This window comes from Rhinoderma darwinii, chromosome 3 (assembly GCF_050947455.1).
Source record: "Rhinoderma darwinii isolate aRhiDar2 chromosome 3, aRhiDar2.hap1, whole genome shotgun sequence".
Classification (NCBI taxonomy): Eukaryota; Metazoa; Chordata; class Amphibia; order Anura; family Rhinodermatidae; genus Rhinoderma; species Rhinoderma darwinii.
Window position 1 is genome coordinate 15369135 of NC_134689.1, and position 25031 is coordinate 15394165.

Sequence of the window (25031 nt, forward strand, 5' to 3'; positions counted from 1 at the left end):
GAGGATTAATCTCATCTATCTATTCTTACCTTATACATGCGAAGGCAAATAAAGCGGATCTCCCAGCAATGGGCAGGTGGCAGACCTTGATCCCATCCCTAGATGAGGATTCTAGATTGGATCTACTAGAGTCACATAGATTCGTCTCTCCTGCTATTAACAACAAGCTTATACAGCTCTACATCATACACCAGAGCTATCTTACCCCGGTCAGTCTTTTTAAAATGGGTAGACGGCCTAACCCCAGTTGTCATAGGTGTCCTTATGAACCTGCGGATTTTCATCACATGATATGGGAATGTCCTCTGCTTCAGGTTTTCTGGACTGAAGTTACTGACCTGTTATCCCGGGTATTGGAAGTTCCAGTTAGACTGGAACCAGGAGTTTGTCTATTTGGATTGGTGGAGGATGGGATGTATGCTCATACAACACGTACGTGCCTTCGAGAGACGTTATTTATAGCTAGGAAGGCTATTGCTATTAGGTGGATGAATCCTCGTACTCCCACTAAATCTATGTGGATAGAAATGATTAATTCCATGATACCTTATGAACGAATTGTGTATGTTAATAGAAGATGTCCGGATAAATTTCATAGGGTGTGGGATCAGTGGTGTAATTCTGAACTCACATCCTACTCCAACAATGCTTTATCTAGGGCTCTTGAAGCAGCCCCCACTTAATGTGTGTTGTAAAGGGAAGGGAGGAGGTTGCCTCTCCTATCTGTTTGGGTAATGTATAAGCTTTAAGATGAGATGCGATATTATAGGTACCCTAGATCGCTTAGATGGAATCGAGATTTGTGGGATCTCTGTCTTCTGCATATGGTGATATATTATTGCTTCTAAAATATGGAGCACCATGCACTATGAACGATTGTGAAAAGGTTTTTTGTATACTATGTTTTAGTTTATTACCTGTTTAAATTTGAAAGAGATTGTAATGCCATGCATTGCTGATATGATATTGTAACACGCACTTTTGTATTTAATGTAGGGCATGTCCGCTGTGCGGGGGCCCAGAAATGTCTTGTATCATGGTGTTTATGTATCTCCTTCAATAAAACGAGTTTAAAAAAAAAAAAAATATCTCAGCGGAAAAAAAAATCCTATCTCAAAAATCGATTGCGGCATCGTTTTTGTATTGGAGAGCTTTCAAATGAGCCCCCACTCGACCCCCCATGCTATTTTAGATTTTGCTGCCCCAAAGGGGGGTGGGTGTTTTTTTTGGCGTCAACTGGTAGATTTTATGACCTAAAAGTTATGAGGGTGTTCCGGAACTTTGGGTAGGTATATATATATATATATACACACACACACACACACCCTTTAAAAAGGTGTGGTCTAGTTTAAACAACCCTCACCATATGCAACGGAGTGGAGTCTCCCACTCTGGACTGGCTTTTTTAGATCCGACTAATACACGGATGCCTAATGATTTCAATGTCGTGTAATACCTCATTTCTCCTGCAGAGGAAACAAAATAAAGCAGTTTCCTCATAAGGCCTAATTCACATGAACGTGTCTGTTTTGCGCGCGTAAAAAAAAACAAAAAACGCAGCGTTTTTCCTGTGTTGCAGTTCCATGTGACATCCGTGTACGGCGCGCGTCTGGTTTTTTACGTGCGTATGTCATCCGTATCTCACGCGTTTTTTAAGTCAGCAAAAAAACTGAAGTTGTTTTTCTCAATCTCATCATTTAGCAACTGTTGCATGTATCACGGACAGTACATGGATGTGCGTCCGTGTGCTGTCCACCTCCAGGAACGCGGTTTGTTTTCGGATTGTACAACGAGCGATCCCGATCATATTATATCAGGGTGTCAATACTTATGCAAGTCCCATTAAAAACGTTCCAAACCAAAGCTTCACTTTTAGGGTAGGAACACACACTGCGGAAACACTGTGGAGTTTCCGCAACGGATTAATTTCGCCAACCTCCGCAGCGTATTACAGTAGAGGATTTCAGCAAATCTCGTCCCCACAATGCGGAAAAATTACGCAAAAAAAATACAAATGACAAATCGCACAAAAATTGACCTGCAGTGCGATTTCTCCAGCTGCAGCATGTCAATTAATGCTGCGGAATTGCAGCTCTTCTGTTGCGGTTTTCACATTGTTGCGGGTTTAAGCACCCCATTGAATTCAGAGTGGTGTGTGTTGCGACATTTGCGGCGGAATCACAGCGATTCCGTCGCAAAAGTCGCAAGTTAAAAAAAAAAGTTATACTTACCCAGAGTTCTCTGCTTCTTCTCCAGTCCCGCCTCCCTGGATGACGTAGCAGGCCATGTGACCGCTGCAACCAATCACAGGCTGCAGCGGTCACACGGCCTGCAATGTCATCCAGGGAGGACGGAGCGGACGTCCGAGGAGGGAGGTGGCGAGTATGTGCGATCATTTACACAGCAGATTTTACGCCCAGAAACGCACCGCAGTGTAGTGTGGATTTTCAGACGGCATTCCCTGCGGTGTTCAGGGCGGATACGCTGCGCAGCTTGCTGTGTGCGCTCCTTCCCTAAGAGTCCCCATATTGACAAAACCGTACAGTAAGAAAATAAAAAAAAGTTTTTGGCCATCGTCCGTATCACACAATAAAACCGATCTGTCAGCATTTGTGGTCTGCTGCCTGCCAGGAATGTGTGCATGGTCTGGCTCCAAATTGTTTCAAGTGATCACCCAAGCTTAGTCTTGTGTCATGCTGCCATCCGGGACAAAAGGGGCATTAAACGTAAAAAAAAAAAGAAAAGAAAAACAAAGAAAAGCTCGATACCCACCCAAAGATCCGAGCCGGCTGCTGCCAAAACGTACTTGTACCCAGTGTCAGTTATCGGGGAAGGGCGGGGGAGACGGTCAATGAACTTTTGTCAAAGCCATACATGTAAAAATGACACTCCCCTGTAATAAAGGGTATTAATATTTTTTTACTGATGAATACATCTAAAATAAAAGAGGAGTCAACTTTGTTAATAGTCTTGATTAAAAACGTCCTAATGTTTTGGGTCTAAAAATCGTCAGCTGACCTATGAGTCTCCATGGTTACAGACTACAAACAAACCCTGTGCGGTCATACTTCCTTCGGTCTCTTATTTTTTGTGAATCTACACTGGGGGGGGGGGTGTGTTACGTTGTAAGAGGTGGTCGACACCGGACTACCGCTTTAACCTTACCCTAAACGGTTGTGCAACTCATTACATAAACTTATATAGTAGAAGTTGGACTCTTCAGAAGGGCATGTTCATACAGGTCGGATACGCTGCGTAAAAGTAGCGTATCCAACACCAAATTGTGGTGCAGATTTTTGTCTGGAATCGCAGCTGTAGAAAACGGAGCTGGGAAAAATAAAAATCAATACTTTCCTTCACTGGTGTAGCCATAGCGACGCGCCCCTCTTTTCTCCATGCAGTCCGGCCTCCTGTGATGATGCTGCTGCCCATGTGACCTCTACAATCTGATTGGCTGCAGCAGTCACATGGACGCAAAGTCATCCCAGTAGACCGGGCTGCACGGGGGAACCGCCAGGACAACAAGGAGTCGTCGCTATGGCAACACCGGGGGTAAGTATAGACTTTTTTTTAAAATTAAATTTAAACTCTTCGGCTGCTTTCCAACCACAAAAATCGCAACATTTGCCATTTGTTGCAGCATTTACCTCCCCATTGCATTTAAAGGGGAAAAACCGTAACAAAAATGCAACAATTTCGCAGCATAAAGCGACATGCTGTGGATTTGAAAAAAAACAAAACATTTGTAAACATTTTCCGCAATTAAATTTGCTGCGGAAAAGCCGCAGCTATTCCGCCTAGTGTGAACGGGTCCTATCATATGAAAGGTGTACAGCAATACAGCGCTATGTCTGAACAGATCTGGGTAATAGCCATACTGTGCACTTTCTATCCCAAAGATGCACAATCAGAAGGGACGGGCGAAAGGGCAAAAAAAAATGTGGCGATGGCCCCTCCATAGTAGCCGCATCATACAACACGCGGCTAACTTACACTGGACATGTGCGGATGTCGACTGGATCTTACAACAATCTAAGACTTCGTTCACATCTGCGTCAGGACCCCGTTCATGGGTTCCATCCGACCTTTCCGTCGGGGGAAGCCATGAACAGAATCCAAACGTTTCCGTTTGCATCAACATTGATTTCAATGGCGACAGGTCCGGTGCAAATAGTTTCCGTTTGTCTCAGTTGTGCAAGGGTTCCGTTGTTTTGACGGTAGGAATACCGTAGTCGACTGCGCTATTCATTCCGTCAACGGGGACAAACGGAAACCATCTGCAGCGGATCCGTCACCATTGAAATCAATAATGATGCAAACGGAAACCTATGGCTTCCGTTTGTTTCAGTCAGGGCTCCGTTCTGACGGAACGTTCAGACGGAAGGCCTGAACGGAGCTCTGACTCAGATGTGAACGAAGCCTTATGCATACGAGGACAGCCGGTGTCTGTGTTGGGGAAATATTCAGCATGTTGAACATGTCAGATCATGCGCTCAGTCATGAGATAAGCAGAGTCAGACGTATCTCTGTTAGCTGCTTATCGCCATCTCCCTACGCTAATGAAAATGCATCCATGTTTTCTAGTTAAAGGGGCTGTCCAGGATTATAAAAACGTGTCTGTCTTCCAAAAACAGTGCCACACCTGTCTAAAGGTTGTGTGTGGTATAGCAGCTCAGCCGCATTCATATCAATCGAGCTGAGCTGCAATACCAGACACAAACTGTGGACAAGTGTGGCGCTGTTTTATGAAGGCAGCAGCCATGCATAACAAGCTCTTTACACATATTACCTAAGGGTACAGCCACACGCAGCAGATTTGCTGCGGAAAAACTCCCCAGGAAATGAGGAGGAAGCTGCAGGAGAATCCGCAGTGGCAAATCTGCACCAAATTGTTTGGATTTCGGCGCAGATTTGCTTGCGGATCGGTTAAAATAAAAATCTGTAAACTCCCCTTCACAATCTTCTGCCGCTCCCCCTGGATACGTTAGCCTCGTACCCCACCGGTCTCGGTATCCCGGCCTCCAGAGGGAACATGTAGAAATATGTGACAGCTGCAGCCTGCGATTGGCTGCAACGGTCACATGTTTAGATGGACATGTAATTACTGGAAGGCCAGGATACAGAGAGCGGCGGTGAACCAGGGGGAGCGGCAGAAGATTGTGAATAGGAGTATAGTGTTTTTGTTTTATTTTAAACCGCTTTTTTTATTTTCCAATTTTCCACACCTGCGGATTTGCCGGTAATCCGCAGCAAGATCCACAAAATTTGCGTTTTGTTGCAAATTCTGAATTCCCTATTGAACTCAATGGGGAAAATCTACAAAAGAAATGGACATGCTGCGGATTTAAAAATCCGGAAGGAAAATCTGCACCATTTCTGCTACGTGTGAACACAGCCTAAAACTTTTATATTGGTAAAGTACGTTAATGTCTTCAAGTGCCTGGGAAGAGCTGGAGAGAACTGGGTGGTGAAGGCCCCAGGGCACGTGCCCATGTATTGAACTGTTATTTGGTCACTGTATATTGGTATTATTTGTGCACTATATGGTGGCAGGCACTGTGCGGCACTACTACTTTGGTGCTGTAGGGTATATTACTTCTGCAGTAGATGGTGGCGGCGGCACTGTATAGCATTATCTAGGCAACGTATGGAAGTTTTTTTTCGGCCAATGTATGGTGCTATTACTTGGACATTATACTGTTTTGGTGCATATAATCCAGCACGGTATGTTATACAGTGTAGGGGGGGGGGGGGGGGGAATAGGATTTACTAGACAGGGCACCATCCAGCATAAAGGACATCAACAAGGACATGCCACCAACGTCCAATCAGTGGGGACCCGATAAGTAGTACGGGGTTGTAGCGGGGCCAGGAAAGTCAGATCCCCTCAGTTTTTTTTCAGAGCCCGTATGGTCGGCCAATTACCGACCATACGGCCTTTAGTAAAACCCCAATGGAGCCGGAAGGAGATGAGGAGACGGGAGACTTTCCTACTCCCACTAGATCTTTGTACTGGTGTTTAGCAGTCAGACCTTCACCAATTTAACATCAGTCTAAGGCCGGATTCACACGCGTTTTGCGCACATTGCACTTCCGTGTGTCATCAGTGTTGGTTGTGTGATTTTCACGTATATGCCATGCTTATAACACGCGGTTTTGAAGTTTAGAAAAAGAAATGAAGGAAGTGGTTTTATTTTTTTCCTTCATTTCTTGACCTACTGTTGCGCGAATCACGCGCGACGCACGGAAGTGCTTCCGTGCGCGATCATCACGCACCCATTGACTTCAATGGGTGCGTGATGCGCGAAAAACGGCCAAGTATAGGACATGTCGTGAGTTTTACACAGCGGACATACGCTGCATGAAAATCACGGACTGTCTGAACGGCCCCATTCACTAACATAGGTCCGTGTGACGCGCACGATTTTCACGGACGTAAAACACGTTCGTGTGAATAAGGCCTAAGTCCCAAAATGCCTAAGCCCCCCTGTATTGGAAAAACAAGGGTTCTTACAAGGAAAAAAAAAATAAAAAATATAATACATACTGGTACCAATGGGACCTACTAGATGCCCGGGCTATCAAACATTCTACATTAACGGACAGTCATAGAAAAGTTTATAAAACTCACTTGTATGGGGTAAAAAAAAACCTTCAGGGCAAAAAAAGCCCAAAATGTTAAAAATCCAAAAAGTTCTACTACAAATTTGTTTTTATAATATGAGTAATTTCCAAATTGGTTCTCTTCAGATCGTACTGCAGTTTGGTGCTGGATTATCAGATGCCAGATTAAAAGGAATTGCGCAAAATAAATAAAAAAGGCACTGTACCTTCCAAATGTTTTAATAAAGCCCTTGTGCTGTTTCCATGTGCAGATAGAAGAACATTTTTTCCTTTTTTGATTTCAGGCGCAATTTCCTCGTTCCAGTAGGGAAGAAGTCGTTCTAGAACTTGCTTCAAACTCTCAGATTTCGGCAGCTTATCTTTCTGTATGTCACAACACGTATATCTCCGATCCGTATGGATCTCCTGATAATAAGGATGACTCTCGTCTATGGGGGGAGGAGCCACATCATAACTCCTCCTCCACATCTTCACCTGCTCTTCTCCGTGATTCAGGGCCAGTTCTGCTCGGTTGAGACCGATGAGCGCCCCGTAATGTCTCTCATTGAGCCGCCACGAACTCCGTACGGGGACCCATTCTTGTCCGAGCTCTTGCATTATAAGCCAAGCAGTTTGGATGGATCGGCTGAGGATCGACGTGAAGACGAGATCAAAGTCAAATCCCAGAGACTTTAAATGCTTTCCGCACATCTCAGCTTCTCGGAGTCCATCCTCGCTCAACTTTTGGTCGACCCAACTGCAAAATCGGTTTTCGATGTTCCAGGCACCTTCCCCATGCCTCAGCATTACAAGTTTATATTTGGACATGTTAGGTTTTGCAGTTCACTTCTCCAGGGCCGAAGATATAACTGAAGGTGTTTACCTGGTGGAGAAAGAGACACACCACATTATGTCCTATACTCTAGTCACATCCAGAGCAGAAGTGAAAATTCTGCAGCCTGCCACATCCCTAACAGCTTAGGCCTCATTCCCATCTGCGTCGGTCTTTCCGCTGTTCTGCTCCTCTGACGGAACAGAACAACAACAAAAATACTGGACGCGCCGATGACGATGGACACCACCGGCACCCATTGACTTTAATGGGTTCCGTCGGGGTGTCCATGATTTTATCAAAAACAATAGCGAGGTATAACGGAGCCTCCAACACCGATGTGAATCGGGCCTTCGCTGAGCTCACATAATGCAATTGCAGAGTGCCCGATGTAAACGCTATATCTCCCACAATGCAACGTGAACCAGCCAAGCTGTGAACCACAAAGTCCAGGAGACTTTTAACCCCTTCCTGCCGCAGCCATTTTTTTGTTTTTTCCTCCCCACCTTCCAAAAGCCATAATTTTTTTATTTTTCATTCGATATAGACGGGATTGTTTTTTTGCGGTATGAGTTGTCGTTTTTCCACGACACCATTTATTGTACCCTAGAATGTAAATGGAAAACTGTAAAAAATGTCTTTGTTTTTTGCGTTTTGTATTTACAGCGTTCAACGTGCTGTAAAAACATCTCAACTTTATTATTCAGCATATAAGGAGTTAAATGAGCGGAATCCGAGTGATCACCTATCCCGCCTGTTGCAGTGAAGTGTTTGCTGTAACATACAGCGGACATCCACAGCTTATGGAGTGGGCTCAGCCCGCGAGCCCACTCCATACTTTCTGACTTCTGCCGTACGAATACGGAAGATGTCGGGAAGGGGTTAAACACCACCAGATGCCATTTTTACTTGATTTTAGTGTTCCAGGAATGAGAAATTTCACACCGATACAGATGACTAAATATGAAGTTCCCCATTAAATCCAAAGTGCAAATGAAGGAACATAAAAGGTTTATGTGTCTGCAGATAGATATCACTGGACGGCCTCCATCTCTTCATCATAATAAGTTGCGTCATGCTCCCGCTACCGATCCGACGTCCGTTATATAACCAGAGACATCGGGCCTCATTTATCAAAATGGTCTTAAAAAAAAAAAAAAGACCTAGTTGCCCATAGTAACCAATCAGAGCTCAGCTTTCATTTGTTTAAACTGCTCTAGAAAAATGAAAGCTGCGCTGTGACTGGTTGCTATGGGCAACAAGTCCAGTTTTCTGGTAAATAGTATTGACAGATCTTAAATGTCACCAACTAATACCGGTTTTATTGTATTTCAGGCAGAGCAGGACTATGAACGTGTATTTTAGGATTATTGTATTTTATACTATTGGGGTATGTTCACACGGCTTATTTTCAGACGTTTTTCTGTCCGTAAACGCCACTAAAAAACGGAAGCTGAACGCCTCCAAACATCTGCTCAGTGATTTCAATGAGAAAAACGGCGTTTCATTCTGACAGGGCGGTTTTCTTATGGGGCAGCTTGAAAAAACGGCGCCTGAAAAAAACAAAAAACGCATGTCACTTCTTCATTGGGTCAATAGAAAAACAGCTCCAAAAACGCCTCAAGTTTGTGGTTTAATAAATGGCTGAAAATCAAGGCCGTTTTCACTTGAAAGCAGCCCCGTATTTTACAGCCGTTTTTACTTTAGCGTGTGAACAAAGCCTTAGGACAAGGTTTTCTTTATATCAAGGCTGCAGGGATCCTCAGCGATCAGCTGTAATCTGTGCGGGAAACAGGCAGCAATTGTTCAACTTCCCTGCAGCGCCACCACAGGGGAAATAAAGTATTACACGCTACCCTTAGAAATCAATGGGATGTCCATGGTATGCACGGACGTGCTGGATCCTCCAGAGAGAAGGACACTCTTTTTAGCTGATGGAGATCTAAAATGATGGACTCCCCTATATATTAGTATCTGAAAATACATTTTCTAAACCAGACAACGAGATCACCATAGATTAAATTTTACAGCATATGAATTGGATATGCCATAAAACTGATCTGTGGGGGAAATCGGAGCCACAGGGATCTTCACTGATCCTAAGAACCTGGGGTCCCTAAGGCCCTGTTCACACAGTTTTTTTGCAGGCAGAAAAACCTGCCTCAAAATTCCGTCTGGACCTACCTGCACGCCGTTTGCTCCGTTTTTCGGCCACTGAGCACCGCGGGCAAAAAACACCTTCTCTGCCTCCCATTGATGTCAATGGGAGGTCAGACGGAAATGCCCGAAGAAAGGGCATTTCACTTTTTCCCCGTGAACGATATTTTTCCTCTCACGGGAAAAAAAAAAACTCCTCCGCCTCCCATTGAAATCAACGGGAGGCGATTCCGGACGTTTTTTGCCACGGTTTGCGACGCTATTTCCGCGGAAAACAACTCCGTGTGAACAGTACCTAACGGTGGAGAGTTGGCCTTACAGGTGTGAGCACCCTCCATAGAATTTAATAGGAGATATGAAAAAAGTGAACGGAGGGTGCTCGGCTGTTTCATATCTCCCATTTGTTTCTATAGAGAGTGACGGTGCATGCATGGCCAGTCCTCCACGAAAAATGGTGGCCTGGATCCCCTCATTCTCAGGATCAGTAGGGTCTGGCGTTGGGATCGCTACCGATCACAGCTTATATCTAGTTAATCGTCTCCAGCATGAGACTGACCTCTACTGGAAGTAGTCATATTTATTCTTTTTCTCCTAAAATCACCACCAAGTCGCTTCATTCAACGTCTAGGGACCTGACGGAAATAGCGGAGCGCTGTACTCGGCTGTTTCCATCATTCCTATAGACTTTGAATGGACCGCCACTCCAATCAATGTCCTTCTTGCTGCGGTTGAGCAGTGAGGAACAGGGGACCGGGACCCCGTTCTCACAATCGGTGGAAGCAGCAGCGGAGGGGCCCCCTGCACCCAGAAAATTATCACCTATCCTGTGGATAAAAAAAATAAGCGTTGCCGCCCCGTTCACGTTATTTCCCGGCCCGGCGCACCCTCCAGGTCACCCTGTGCAGGATACAACACAGCCCCATCACTTGAATGCAGTGGCCGGGGGCACCGCCATATCCACATACTGCAGGGAATAAGCAAAAGGGATCTCAGGCCCCTTGTTCTCATCTTTGGCAGGGATCCCAGAGGCCGGACCCCCATTGATTATAATGTAATGGCATATCCTAGTGCTATAACATTATAAGATGGGAATACCCCAATACAAGCACTTAATAGTTTAAAGTGACAGAACGTCCATTTTGTACACGTGCGGGCGTCTCTCGCTCCTAACAGTATCTGACATTCATGAACCGTGAAAATCAGGCACATGGATTTGGAACAAGTAAACAGAAGCCCGAGGCTGAATTGTGCAGAATCCAACACCCTCCATATATAAAGACAATCTCCTGGCATGCTCCAATAAAGCTGGGTGTATGGAACGTGTTTATCCAACTATAGAGATGAGATTATATATATATATATATATATATATATATATATATATATATATATATATATATATATATGGTCAATTTATCATCACCCGCAAACAAGGAGCCGCGGAGAAAGTAGGAGAAGGATCGCTAAGGCCATTTTTTATTTTATTTTTTAGGCCCAGAGAAAATTTTCTAGGAAATTACATAATGTAATAGGTGTAAAACCACAAATAACACAACATAATTTTACCATGGGGTGTGCCCATTTACTAACTCAGCTCTGCTAGATCTGTATAACCCCTGCCGCGCCAATCAGCTGATCCCAAGACCCCCGGCAAACAATGGCAGCTGCACGGCGAATGTAGTATTACATGGCCACTATTGCCAAGAATAAACAACCATGTAATATATGGACCCCCCTGGATGATGTCCATATGCACTTCAATTAGTCACATGGACAGTGATCGCCCAGCATAGCCTCCATCTTATCATCTGCCATGTAAAGCTTCATGCACACGACCGTGCCCTTAATTACGGGCAGAGCCGGCCGCGGACAGCCGGCTGTTATTACGGGCCGTGCTCCCATTATAAAGTATAGGAGCACGGTCCGTAAAATAAAACAGGACACGGCCGTGCTCGTATCTACGGGTACAGTCGTGTGAATGAAGCTTTAGAGAATCTCTGACAGGAAGACAATGAGGGACATTTACTAACGTAATGACGCCATTTTTTAAAAAAATCAGTTTTATGGCGGTAAGAGACAATGTAGCTTTCAGTGCGCCTGATTGATGAAATTATTCATCTCATATACGCTGGGAAAAGCCTTACATTAGGCTGTGACGGACGCCTAACAGTGGCATCCATCACCTATAGGCTATTATGGAATCCATTTAAGGCTTCGTTCACATATGGCCAGTGTCCCGTTGGAGCTTTCTGTCGGAACGGAGCGCTGACTGACACAAACGGAAACCACAGGTTTCCATCACCATTGATTTCAATGGTGACGGATCCTGTCCCAATGGTTTCCGTTTGTCTCAGTTGTGCAAGGGTTCCGTCGTTTCGACGGAATGAATACCGCAGTCACCTACGCGATTGATTCCGGCAAAACGACGGAACCCTTACACAACTGAGACAAACGGAAACCATCTGGACCAGATCCGTCACCATGGAAATGAATGGTGATGGAAACCTTTGGTTTCCGTTTGTGTCAGTCAGGGTCCCGTTCCGACGGAACGGGACCCTGGCGCATATGTGAACGAAGCCTAACGCATACGTCTTGAGCTTTTCATGACATATACGTTAAACTGAATATCATAATAGTTTATGGGTGACAAATGCCCCTGTATGGCACCCGCGATAGGCATCTGTCACCCGTTGGCTATTATGGCATTTATTTAACGTATACATCATGAAAAGCCCATGACTTATACGTTAAACCGATTCCATACATTACCCAGTGGCTCCCCCTGGTAAAAAAATAATAATAAAAAAAAAAAATACCTATTTTGGCCTCAGCCAAGCTAATGTAACCCTATTAACACGTTTAGCTTCCCGGCGCATACGCTAACCGTATGCTTAAAGCATGAAGTACGGATCCGGCGTCTACATATCCATAGCCGCCTGCAATTGCGGAAGCGCCTATAGACTTCTATGAGCGAGTCCGCGCCGCAATTGCGGACAAAAAGACATGTACTATAATTTTGGATAATTTTTACGGCCCCGGAGACACATCCGTAAATATACGGAAAGGTGTCCGTGGCCAATACAAATGAATGGGTCCGCAACTTCATCCAGAATTACGGATCCTGTAATTAGTCGTGTGGATGGGGCCTTCATGCCACACTCTCAGGGGTCTAGGATGCTGAGATATGAGATACTGTTTGTGGGAGTTTTCTTTATTAGTCAGAGGAAGAAAGTCACCTGTGACCAGTGGTCACTCCATGTTGGGGTAAGTCCACCAGTAACCCACACATTACGGATTTGCTGCAGACAATTTCTGCAGCAGGAAATACGTACGATTTGGTTCGGATTTCCCGGTTGTGGAAAAGCTGATTGTTAAACCTTACCAATCCCCGGGCGCTCCCGTGGCGATGCTTGCCGGGTCCCCACTAGTCGCTGTATACCGGCCTCCAGCGATGACTTGTGAACACGTGGACCGCTGCAGCAGTAACGTGTCGGGATGAAACATCATCGCGGGAGGCCGGTAAACAAGGTCACCGTGGGATTGTAGGACTAATATACAGTTCTTTTATTTTAAAAAGCCTATCCGCATCAAAACGCGCAACACTAGGATTTGATTGCGGGTTTTTAAAATCTGTTTCAAATCCCTGCTCATTCCGCGACGGAAATTGACATGATGCAGATTAAGGCTACATGCACACGTTGCGTTTTTTGCTGCGGAAAATACGGAGCAGATCCGCAAGAAATTTGCAGGAAAAAAAAAAAAAGGAATGCGTTTTTAGGTGTTTTTCGGTGCGGTTTTTACGTTTTGCTGCGTAAATCGCGGCGTTTTCATGCTGTGGGTTTTGCTGCTGAGATAAATTGACATTCTGTGGTTTCGAAAATACGCACCGAGGCTCAATTTACATCCCGAAAAATACTGCACCGTGGACATGAGATTCCCTGGAATCTCATTGCCTATGCTGGTACTGTAGTACACCGCAGTTTTGCCGCACATAATACGCATCGTGTGCATTGACCCTAAAATTCTGCACCGCGGGTCAATTTCTGCACTATTTGGACGAGGTTTGTCAAAGCCTCATCCACTTACCGGCTAGCCTTAGGTCAGATTCACACTGTGCATTTTTGTTGTGTTTTTTTTTTTGTGTGAACGGAACCTTACTGGAAGAATAGGGACACATAAAACAGCGCAACAGTGTGAGATATCAGATCTCAGCTTCCTGGACCCGTGAGTGTGAGATGGGACAAGTGGGATAGTGGGACACAGGGCACTCATGACAGCATTTTTAGGGTGCTCACACAAGTAGTGGCAAAACCGCTCGCGCTCCACGTGCGGACAGCCTAAGGGTATGTTCACACAGCCTATTTTCAGATGTAATTCGGGCGTTTTACGCCCCGAATTAAGCCTGAAAAAACGTCTCCATTACGCCTACAAATATCTGCCCATTGCTTGCAATGGGTTTTACGACGTTCTGTTCAGACGAGGTGTCATTTTACGCATCACTGTCAAAAGACGGCGCGTAAAAATACGCCCGCGTTAAAGAAGTGCATGTCACTTCTTGGGACGTTTTTGGGAGCCGTTTTTCATTGACTCCAATAACGTCCGTAAGTGACGCCGCGAAAAAACGTGAGTACTGGCAAAAATGTCTGAAATTCAGGACCGGTTTTCGCCTGAAAATAGCTCCGTAATTTCAGACGTAATTTGCTACTGCGTGTGAACATACCCTTATAGGAACTTTCTTTCGGTAACTTCTGCACCTGATCTGAGCCGCCATCAGCAAAAAAAAAAAGGGGAGATGAATCATGGCGAGAAACATAAACACGACAAGAAGATTTCCTGCATAATGGCCAAGAAAAATAATAATAACAATAAAGAAAACATGCGCAGAGGTCAACGCAAGGAAACGACGGATACGGATGAAGGATGGAAAGTTTAAGACAGCCCAGAATAGGAGTAGTTATGGGGAACTACTCAGTCTATGCAAAAAAAAAAAAATCATGAGGCAGCCATTTGTCAAATGTAGCAGAGCTGAGTTTGTCAAATGTAGTAGTGCTGAGTTGGTCAAATGTAGTAGTGCTGGGTTTGTTATTTGGGATAAGCAAAGGGCTTTATATAGGGCTGCAAGTAAACATACCACACTAAGGTTATGAAGGTGCAAAAATAGAGAACAGACAAACTCAGCTCTGCTACATCTTTCTATTTATAAACACACAAAGGTTGCAGAGTTGAATTTTTCACTTGCAACTACATATAGGTCTTACATAGGACTGCAGCTAAACATTTAATGCACAAAAGAAACAGTTCATTGATAAATTTGATAGATCTGAGAGCAGGGCTGCAGCTGAATCAAAGGGTGCACCAACACTACACCCCCAGAGAGCTCAAGCACACACTCAGCTCAGCTACATCTAGCAGTAGATGGATATTTTATCATGTACAGCCAGTGCATTTCTTACAATCACTCACCTACTGCCGCAAGACAGGTGGAGCAGCTGATGTTCAGCTTATAGGAGATCAATCCAGGTTCAGCTGCTGCTGCCGGGGCTGTTCATGCAGAGTTGTATTTTCGGCAGGTAGGGCTGTGCATTGGCTCCAGTACAGGGTGTAGTGCTGCTCGACTGTGTCCGTGCTGGATGATGATGATGGTGGTGGTGGTGGTGGTAGTAGTAGTTGTTGTTGTTGTGCAGAGCTGCTTGAGCTGCTTGTGCTGCAGCACTACATCTCCCTCCTCCAGCCTCTGCATCCCCAGCGCTCTGCTCTGTCCTACTTGCTTGTTCTAGCCCCGCCCATCTGTCGCGCTGATTGACAGCGCGGGCGGCCAATGGCGTGCGGGGAACGTGGGCGCCGAGCAGAATAACGTGCATGTTGTCGGTGTCACACTTCAATGGCGTCCTCTGGTGCAGAAAGGAAGAGAAAGTCTGAAGTGTGACTGTCCCCAGACACCTCACTGTACACTGACTCATCATATGTGCCTAATGTACGAGCAACTGTGTCTATAGAAATAAATACACCCCCTAAACTAAGGCAGACCCCCTAAATACAAACCCCTTAAATACAGACCCCTAAAGTAATACAGACCCCCTAAAAACGGACCTCTTAAATACAGACCCCTTAAATACACCCCCTAAACTAAGGCAGACCCCCTAAATACAGACACCTTAAATACAGACCCCTGAAGTAATAAAGACCCCCTAAAAACAGTTAAATACAGACTACCTAAAGTAATACAGACCCCCTAAAGTAATACAGACCCCCTAAATACAGACTCCCTAAATACAGATCCCCTAAAGTAGTAAGGACCCCTAAACTAATACAGACCCTATACCCCCGAAATACAGACCCCCCTAAAGTAATAAAGACTCCTAAACTAATACAGACCCCAAACAAATACAAACTTCCTAAACACAGACCCCCTAAATACAAACAGACCCTCTTAAATAATTCAGACCCCAGACTAGCCCCTCCTAAATGCAGACCCCCTAAACTAGTAGACCCTGTAAGGAAGGGTAGGTCACACCAGCGTTATTTGGCGTTGATTTTTACGCGAAAACCAAATCGGATTCAGTGCCAAGAAACGCTCCAAATGAACCCCCATTGATTTTAATGTGAGGCAGATGCTCTTTATTTTCCTGGGCGGTTTTTGGCCGCTCACGGAAAAAAAATAAGCGGCACGCTCTTTCTTTGAGCGGTTTCCGTCTCTGACCTCCAATTGAAAATGGGAGACGGAAAAACCTGCGACGCTCCTTTGGGGGTTTTTCTTAGCTGCGTTTTTTCATTAGATTCAACGATTTTAAAAAAAAACGCGGGCAAAAAAAGCAAAAGAAAGGCGTCAAAAAACGCGGTGTGAACTCTCCCTTAAACTAACACAAACTGCAGACTAGATCCCCTAATTAGAGACCCCAGACCAAACACCTTAAATAAATACAGACCCCCTAAGCTAATACAGACCCCAGACCAGAACCCCAAACAATAGATGGGCACGTGTGCGCCCAACTTTTCTCTACTTCCGTACTTTCTTGCTGCCACCACGGCCGTCTTTTACAGCCACACGGGGATCACTTGACTCTTGTTGTTCCGCGGGGCAGGGGAGGGGGGAGCAGAGTCGGATGACTGATCGTTCATGGTGACGGGCGTGGTATTCTTTAGACGCCTAAACGTTTTACGCCTCGAATTACGGCTGAAACAACGCCCCTAATACGCCTACAAACATCTGCCCATTGCTTTCAATGGGATTTACGATGTTCTGTTCCCACGAGCCTTTATTTTACGCGTCGCTGTCAAAATACGGCGCGTAAAATGACGGCTCATCAAAAGAAGTGCAGGACACTTCTTGGGACGTTTTTGGAGCCGTTTTTCATAGACTCTATTGAAAACAGCTCCAAAAACGGCTGTAAAAAGCGCAGCGAAAACGCAGTGAAAAACGCGAGTTGCTCAAAAAACGTCTGAAAATCAGGAGCTGTTATCCCTTGAAAACAGCTCCGTATTTTCAGACGTTTTTTGTTAAGCGCGTGAACATACTCTCCATGTCCCACCCTCATTTCTGATTAAACAAAAATTAAACTTTATCAATATAAAACCAGAAAAACATTGAAAGGGTCTCCCACATAATACATTATTGGCGTATCGCTGAGATACCATGATTGGTGGTGATCTAACCATTTTGACTCTTGACGATTGCTAGAGCGAAGTGACCTTGGTGACAGAAAAGCATCGGGCCCCTTTGGCTCCCGGTAGCTTGACTTGTTTTTTTTTTTTGAAGACTGGATAGTCGGCCATAAAGTAATCCCATGGGAGCTCCTGGAGGGCTCATAGAGAGAATAGGACACCCTCTTCTGTTTGTTTGCCATCCACAGCAAGAATTATGCAGAACAAGGGAATACCAGAAGCAGCGGTTCCGTTGCCCCACAGACACCTCCGGTGGCCGACGGAACCCATTGCCTTTAATGGGTTTTGTTGGCTTTTCGTCAGGGTGTCCGTGGTTTTACCGGAAACAATAGTGTCATGCAGGCCGGCCTCCTGGGATGGTATTCATCCCATGTGACCACCGCTACAGCCTGTGATTGGCTGCAGCGGTCACATGGGATGAAACGTCCTCCCAGGAGGCCGGCCTGGAGGAAGAATCACAGATTTCTGGGTAAGTATACGATTTTTTTTTTCTGAGTTGTGTTTTTTACGGAGAAATCGATGTGATTCCCCCCGCAAAAAACGCAACAACTGCTATTTGTTGCGGGTTTTACCTCCCCATTGCATTCAATGGGAAAAAACAAAAAACGACAAAAAAGCAGCATTTACGCAAATCCAATTGACATGCTGCAAAATAAAATTCCGCACCGCATGTCAATTTCTGAGCGGTTTTTCCACTCAGTATTTACGCAGCGTGTGGATGAGATTTTATCTCATCTAATTTGCTGCTACTGTTCTTCCTGCAAATTTTCCGCAACGAATTCCGTTGCGGAAAATCCGCAGTATTTACGCAACGTGTGAACTGACACACCAAGCTTTCCAGCATTCCTTATTATGAACTTGTTTCAAAAACGATGGTTATCTTATTAACCTCATATCCTCAGCTGTAGATGAAGTTGAAGGCGCAGGTCTATCTGTCATACCCTGGATGGATGAATAAACATTTGGCTACTGATACCAAATCATGACTCACACTCTGCAGATTCAATTAAACATGTCTCTGCACAGTGGGAAAGATGGTGGGGTTCTCATTGTGGTTGACTTGCCAGGGAAAACCGTGAGAGGGAGGTAAGATGATCTTCTGGACGACTGTGTGACAGACAAAGTAGCCCCATGAGAGCTAACATGGATGATCACGGTAGGTGTCAGACAGCTACTTCCTGTCCCCGAAACTGAGGGCAGAAGAAGACTGGAGAACAAATGGTTGAGCTTATATGAGGATAAACTACACACAGTTCCTGCATCTAATGATTCGGAAGTACAGGCAGGTCTTTATTTATTGATTAGGGGCTTTAAAGTGTAACTATACTTTTAAAAAACTTTTGACATGTCAGAAGTTTTGATCAGTTCGGGTCCGAACATAGAGACCCCCACCGATCTCTAAAACAAAGCATCAAAAGCGCTTTGCCACTTCGTTTTAGCGATCGGTTGGGGTCTCAGTGCTCGGACCCCTGCCGATCAAAACTTCTGATATGTCACTAAAAGTTTTTTAAAAGTTTAGTTTCCCTTTAAGGAAGGGATCTCAGTCCTTCCACTTATTATAAATAACATAAGAATATAATAAGGTTGTATAGGAGTCCTCTCTGTTTAGCACTGAGTCTGTTCCTGCATAGTTATGTCATAAGTTTGCAAACAGGAAGAACCAGCCAGCCCAGACTCTGTGACGATAGCAAGCGATCATCTCCCTGGCACTTCCCTAGGTCCTTACACAAGCTATGGATATAGAGAAACATGGACGTCATATGTTTGTAAAGGAACACACTAATCATTAGATGAAGCGGCTGCTATTGGCCGTGGCATCTAAGGGGTCAGGGGCCGTTATAGCAGAAGCCGGGCTCCCGTGGTGATCGCTCAGGCACAGATTCTATGGCCGCATGATCATCAGGACATGTCCTATAGAAGACCACAATGAGGACATAATAATACGTCCAAATGCAGGAAGGGGTTAATACAGTGATATAGTGCATGCCCCTTAATGGGGCACTAATGTTTCTAATGTAGGCATAGATTTGTATTTTCCTGAGTAGTTAAAGTGGTTATCTGGGATGGAAATGAAATAAATAAACCAAAAAAACAATACTTACCTATCCTTGCCCCTGGCGATCCAGCGCTGATGCTCCGGCGGCGCTCCCGGTGGTTGTTTACATGCATGTAAGATGTGACTGCTGCAGCCAATCAGGGGGGGTCAGCGTGACTCACTGGTGATGAATCGTATTTCTGACATAATGCAAGAAATACAACATGTGACCGATGAACCCCGTTGAAGCCCTCTGATTGGCTGCAGTGGGGGTGCAACCACCGGGGGTGCCACCAGAGCGGCAGAGCTGGGGGCAATAGGTAAGTATTGCTTTTTTGGTTTATTTATTTCATTTCCTGCCCCTAATAAAAAATCTCACATCCCGGATTACCCCTTTAAAAGTGTTTTCTGAAATACACATTGATGGACTATCCACAGGATAGAACATAAATATGTGTGACCCCCAGGACCCTCACCAAAAAAGATAGTATTAACACATTTGATTTTTTTTTTTTCTCTTTACATGGTCCAGTTGTAAAATTATCTACAGTGCTTTTATCTTGTGTAAAAGGACAGGGACTGGCGGTCCTGACAGCTGCGTTATCAGCGTGGCCACCCCTCCCATGTGAGCAGCTCATAATAACTCATAGAACCTCCCTGTAAACTTTTAAACTCAATGACTCCATAAGCAAAACTTGTAGTGTTCACACCTTGTCATGTCCCCCCTTTATATTGATCTATACCTTTATCATTGCCTTCGTAGAATCAAAAATTGGTTTCCTGGGCCCCCCTGGCCATCAATAACATCTACCTGGACGACCTTCTTTGGGGTGTTAAGAAAAATCGGCAAATTGGGATCCTTGTAAAATCTAACTGGGGGTCAAAACTTTTGCAAACCTCAATTTTACAGATATTGAGCCTAGTATGATACTAAGTGCTAGAACCTTAATAATACTAACGGTAATTTGGCACGCCAGACAATCAATACCCCATGATATTTGAGCTTTGTTTTAACTCTACATTTTTTTTATGGTCCTAGATTGGAAACCAAAAATTTAGATCATGCTCTTATTGGTCATTGCAGCTGATAAATGACTCTAGATCACTACTCCTGATCACCAATCCACTCCATCATCTGTATAATTTCACTACTTTAACCCTAACCCTAGGAGTCTTCCACCAATACAAACCGGGGGGGGGGGGGGTCTGCGGGGGGCTGATAATATACAAATTCCATATATTGTGGATGTTGTTCAAACCCATGGTCTTGATGGGGGCTCATAGGAGTCTTTAGAGGCTGACAAAACTAAGACTCCAGAAATGCAAGCTGCCAGGGAGAGCTTTCTGTCCTCAATTTATGAAGACTTGATCAAGCATTGGGCTCCTCAGCTATCTCGGCACACATAAGTTACCTTGATGGAGCCTGAAAATTACCTAATGACTTCTATGGGAGAGTGTTGTGGGCATGCTTTGTGACATGTGTAGAGGTCATTGTCACATAATTTATCTTGATGAAGCCAGATAATAACCTATTGACTTCTATGGGAGAGTGCTGTGGGCATGCTTTGTGAAATGTGCAGAGGTCATTGTCACATAATTTACCTTGATGAAGCCAGAAAATAACCTATTGACTTCTATGGGAGAGTGCTGTGGGCATGCCTTGTAAGATGGGCAGGGGTCATTGTCACATAAGTTACCTTGATGGAGCCAAAAATTAACCTATTGACTTCTAGAAGAGAATGTTGTGGGCATGCTTTGTGACATGTGCAGAGGTCACTGTGCAGAGAGGAGGACCTGAGTTGTCACCATCACTTATGCTTTTACAGTAAAGAAACGCCTGCTGTGTTGCTCATGAAATCTTCTTTCCCTTTGTCATGGTTACAGGCCTAGGTATAAAAGATTAATATACAGATCTCCGATTGTCTATTGATATATTTGTGCATAGCGATTAGATCGCCCCTAAGCTGTGTTTTATTTCCAAACTATATAACCCCAAAAGGCTGTGTTCATATTGGTGTCATGACTTCCAAGACGCTGTGTCAGATCCACCGTATGATGTATTTAATTGGTGCCCAGGGAACCCCATTGACTTATAATAGGGTCCATCGGGAGTAAAATTGAGCTTTCTGTCATGTTGACGACAAGAGTTTCGCTGCATGCTCTGCTATTCTTTCCGCCGTAACGGATGGAACCCCCATTTATACCCTCGACGGAGACTCACAACAGCAATGTGATCATCTTTCTTGGTCTGCAATCCACCATCCTTTCCCTAAATGACTTTGGTCGACCCTCTTCTGCATCTGCCTTAGTTTTGTTCGGTCCTTCTTGTCCACGGGTGCCCAAACTGTACACAATGTTTAATGCAATAGTATGTTCTCGTCATCTGCATCTTTTAAAGAATCCCATGATTTCATTTGCCTTGGCAGCAGCTGCCTGGCACTGGTTGCTAAAGATAAGTTTACTGTCCACCAACAGGACTGTCTCGGAATGTAAGATGGTATCTGTAAGGTAATCACACTCTCAATATACAATATTTTTATTTCGTAGATACTCCTGTGAATTCCCAGACTACTTGTTTGGTGACATACATATGTTGGCAGTGTTACTCGCGGTGATCATGCAGCTAGCATTTCCTCCATGTTTGATGTGTACAAGCTTCAACGTGCCACAGAGCTAGTAGAGAACTAAGTTTACTTCTGTGCATAGAGAACTATTATTTATTGAGGAGAAAAATGCATGAAAATGTGGTTACTCCCCTTTTGGGGGAGGGGCAACAACTTTGGGGGTCCTTAAACAGGTCCTCTAATGTGGTTGTGATTGTAATGTCCGTGGCTGCGGGCTGTCAGCTCCAACCTCCCCCTGACAGCCGTAGCCACGAGTCGGCAAGCGTTGGCCGCAGCCTCCTCCCCAGGAGACGCCAGCGCTCGCGTCCACTCACCTTAGCCGGATCCCGTAGGGTGCGCACGCACGCTCGTGCCCGCTCTTCAAGGGGCAGTGCGCACTGGACATTCTTGTTGAACTTTGACCCGTGAGTACCCTGGACTATAAGAGGGGTCCAGCCCCCTAGTTTTATGCCTGAGCGTTGTTGTGTTCCCTAGTTTGTCTATGTGATGGCCTCCTAGTGTGTTTCCTGTACCAGTCCCTGTCCCTGTACCTATACCTGTTTCCAGTTCCTGTTCCTAGCAAACCATACATCCATGGTTTAGCACTGAGCTGTGCCAAAGTTGTGCTGTGCTGCATCCACGTCTGACCTGCGCCACCTCGCCTGACGTCTGCCTGCTGCCTAGTCCCGGCCGAGCCTGCCCTGCTACTGTTTGAGCTGCCACAGGTACCTATACTAACTATTGACATTGCCCTGCGCCCTGTTGACCAGCTGCCTTACCGCCAAGGCGGTACCTGCCCAGTGGGTCCACAGACCCTTCGTGACAGTGATACTATTGATACTTAAACATAGTCTTCTGTATGTTTATTGGTGCCACCCACTTTATTGCCCCCTTTCCAGTGCTAATGTATGTAAAACAATAGGTTTAGGAAAGGGGGAGGGACTTAAAGTGAATAACCAGGCCCACCTATAAAGAGGCTCTGTCACCAGATTTTGCAACCCCTATCTCCTATTGCAGCAGATCGGCGCTGCAATGGAGATAAGAGTAACGTGTTGTTTTTTTTAAAAACGAGCATTTTTGGCCAAGTTATGACCATTTTTATATTTATGTAAATGAGGCTTTCTAAAGTACAACTGGGCGTGTTTAAAGTTAAAGTACAACTGGGCGTGTATTATGTGCGTACATCGGGCGTGTTTACTACTTTTACTAGCTGGGCGTTCTGACGAGAAGTATCATCCACTTCTCTTCACAACGCCCAGCTTCTGGCAGTGCAGACACAGCCGTGTTCTCGAGAGATCACGCTGTGACGTCACTCACTTCCTGCCCCAGGTCCTGCATCGTGTCGGACGAGCGAGGACACATCTGCACCAGAGGCTACAGTTGATTCTGCAGCAGCATCAGCGTTTGCAGGTAAGTAGCTACATCGACTTACCTGCAAACGCCGATGCTGCTGCAGAATCAACTGTAGCCTCTGGTGCCGATGTGTCCTCGCTCGTCCGACACGATGCAGGACCTGGGGCAGGAAGTGAGTGACGTCACAGCGTGATCTCTCGAGAACACGGCTGTGTCTGCACTGCCAGAAGCTGGGCGTTCTGAAGAGAAGTGGATGATGCTGATTCGTCAGCATCATACACTTCTCGTCACAACGCCCAGCTAGTAAAACAAGTAAAAACGCCCAGATCTACACACACAATAAACGCCCAATTGTACTTTTACTTTAAACACGCCCAGTTGTACTTTAGAAAGCCTCATTTACATAAATATAAAAATGGTCATAACTTGGCCAAAAATGCTCGTTTTTTTAAAAAAAAAAAACGTTACTCTTATCTCCATTGCAGCGCCGATCTGCTGCAATAGGAGATAGGGGTTGCAAAATCTGGTGACAGAGCCTCTTTAAGTAACATTTTTTTTAAATCTAAATAGGGATAAAATTCTGTTCTGATTCGTTTCATAATATAACTTTATAAGGGTTGGAGCTCTATTTATCTGATGCAAAGCTCCAAATCCTCTGCTATCCTTCACACAGCCATAGAGTTAAAATATAAAATTCTGGCTGCCTGCTGCCACCACTAGAGGGAGCTTAGAAGTTTACTGCATACAGATTCATACATTAAACTGAATACTTAGGCATTGACAACTGACAACTTTTTTTTTCCGGAAACAGCGCCACCCATGTCACTCTTCAAATGAATTGGGCATAGCTGCAATACCAGGCGTAGCCTATGGACAGGAGTGGTGCTGTTTCTGGAAAAAAAAAGCAGACTTTTTTCTAATCTATAGGCCTCTATAAGGGAAACTGTCAACAAGACAAGCTCCCATTAGATCAGGACACCTCTTAGGAAGTTCAATAGTGCGCCGGGGGCAGAAGAATTGATCCCCAGATGTCATGACTCTCCTGTGTCATGTTATCACTATTAGCTACCGCCTTGTAATCTGATGCTGAGGAGCACCCCCAAATCTTACATGGCATAAATATAAGCGTAACTTCAAGCTCCTGGGCCCAATGTAAAATCTGTAACAGGGTCCCCCACCTACCATGTGCCATTTATAATACTGCAGTCTTCTTATGTGGCAGATGGGTCTTGGGGCCTACTGAGGTACCGGGGTCCGGGTGCGACTGCTTCTTCTGGACCTCCTATTGCTACTCCCCAGCATCTGAGGGTTATCTACCATATGTGATACAGTTCTCTTATTTAATGATTTGCTATTTTGGGGGCCCAGGTTACAACTCTATGGGTAAACATTGACCCTAGGGGTATTATAAGCTGGTCATAGACTTGTGAGTGTTGTTGGCGGATCCCTCCGCCGCTTATTTCACCTCACCCACTATTGAAATAATATGTTGATTGAGCTAAGCCAAAAATACATGTTAATGGCGGCGTCAAAGGGGTAATTATAGGGTTGACAGCTATCTAATGTCTCTGACCAGCTAGAGCCCCGTTGCACGTTGTTTACCATTTACCAGGAAAACAAAAAAATTATTTTCCATTGTAATTAATCTTTCAGACTCCTTAATGAATAATCTTTACAAGTGTAGAACTTCCTAGCCAACATTCTAATGAGATTTAGTGGTTGCCTAGCAACAGGCCTCCATCACTATAGGTGACTACTTTAGTTCTCCTTGCTCTTGTGTAGATGT

General features: G+C 44.9%; 1 protein-coding gene across 3 annotated transcripts in view; it reads right to left on the reverse strand.

Moving 5' to 3' along the window:
- BPGM (bisphosphoglycerate mutase) overlaps positions 1-20969 on the reverse strand; it is a 32988-nt gene extending 12019 nt beyond the window's left edge. The window contains exons 1-2 of one of the 3 annotated variants that reach the window (XM_075856014.1): positions 20892-20969; positions 6831-7486 (exon numbers count right to left, since the gene is read on the reverse strand). In XM_075856014.1, the coding sequence (XP_075712129.1) occupies positions 6831-7431 (601 nt within the window). In that variant the 5' untranslated portion in view covers positions 7432-7486; positions 20892-20969. Of the gene's footprint in view, positions 1-6830; positions 7487-8344; positions 8504-15055; positions 15365-20891 lie in introns of those variants that run through there. The other 2 variants (XM_075856015.1, XM_075856013.1) reach the window with 2 other exon arrangements.
- Between the last annotated feature and the right edge of the window lie 4062 nt (positions 20970-25031).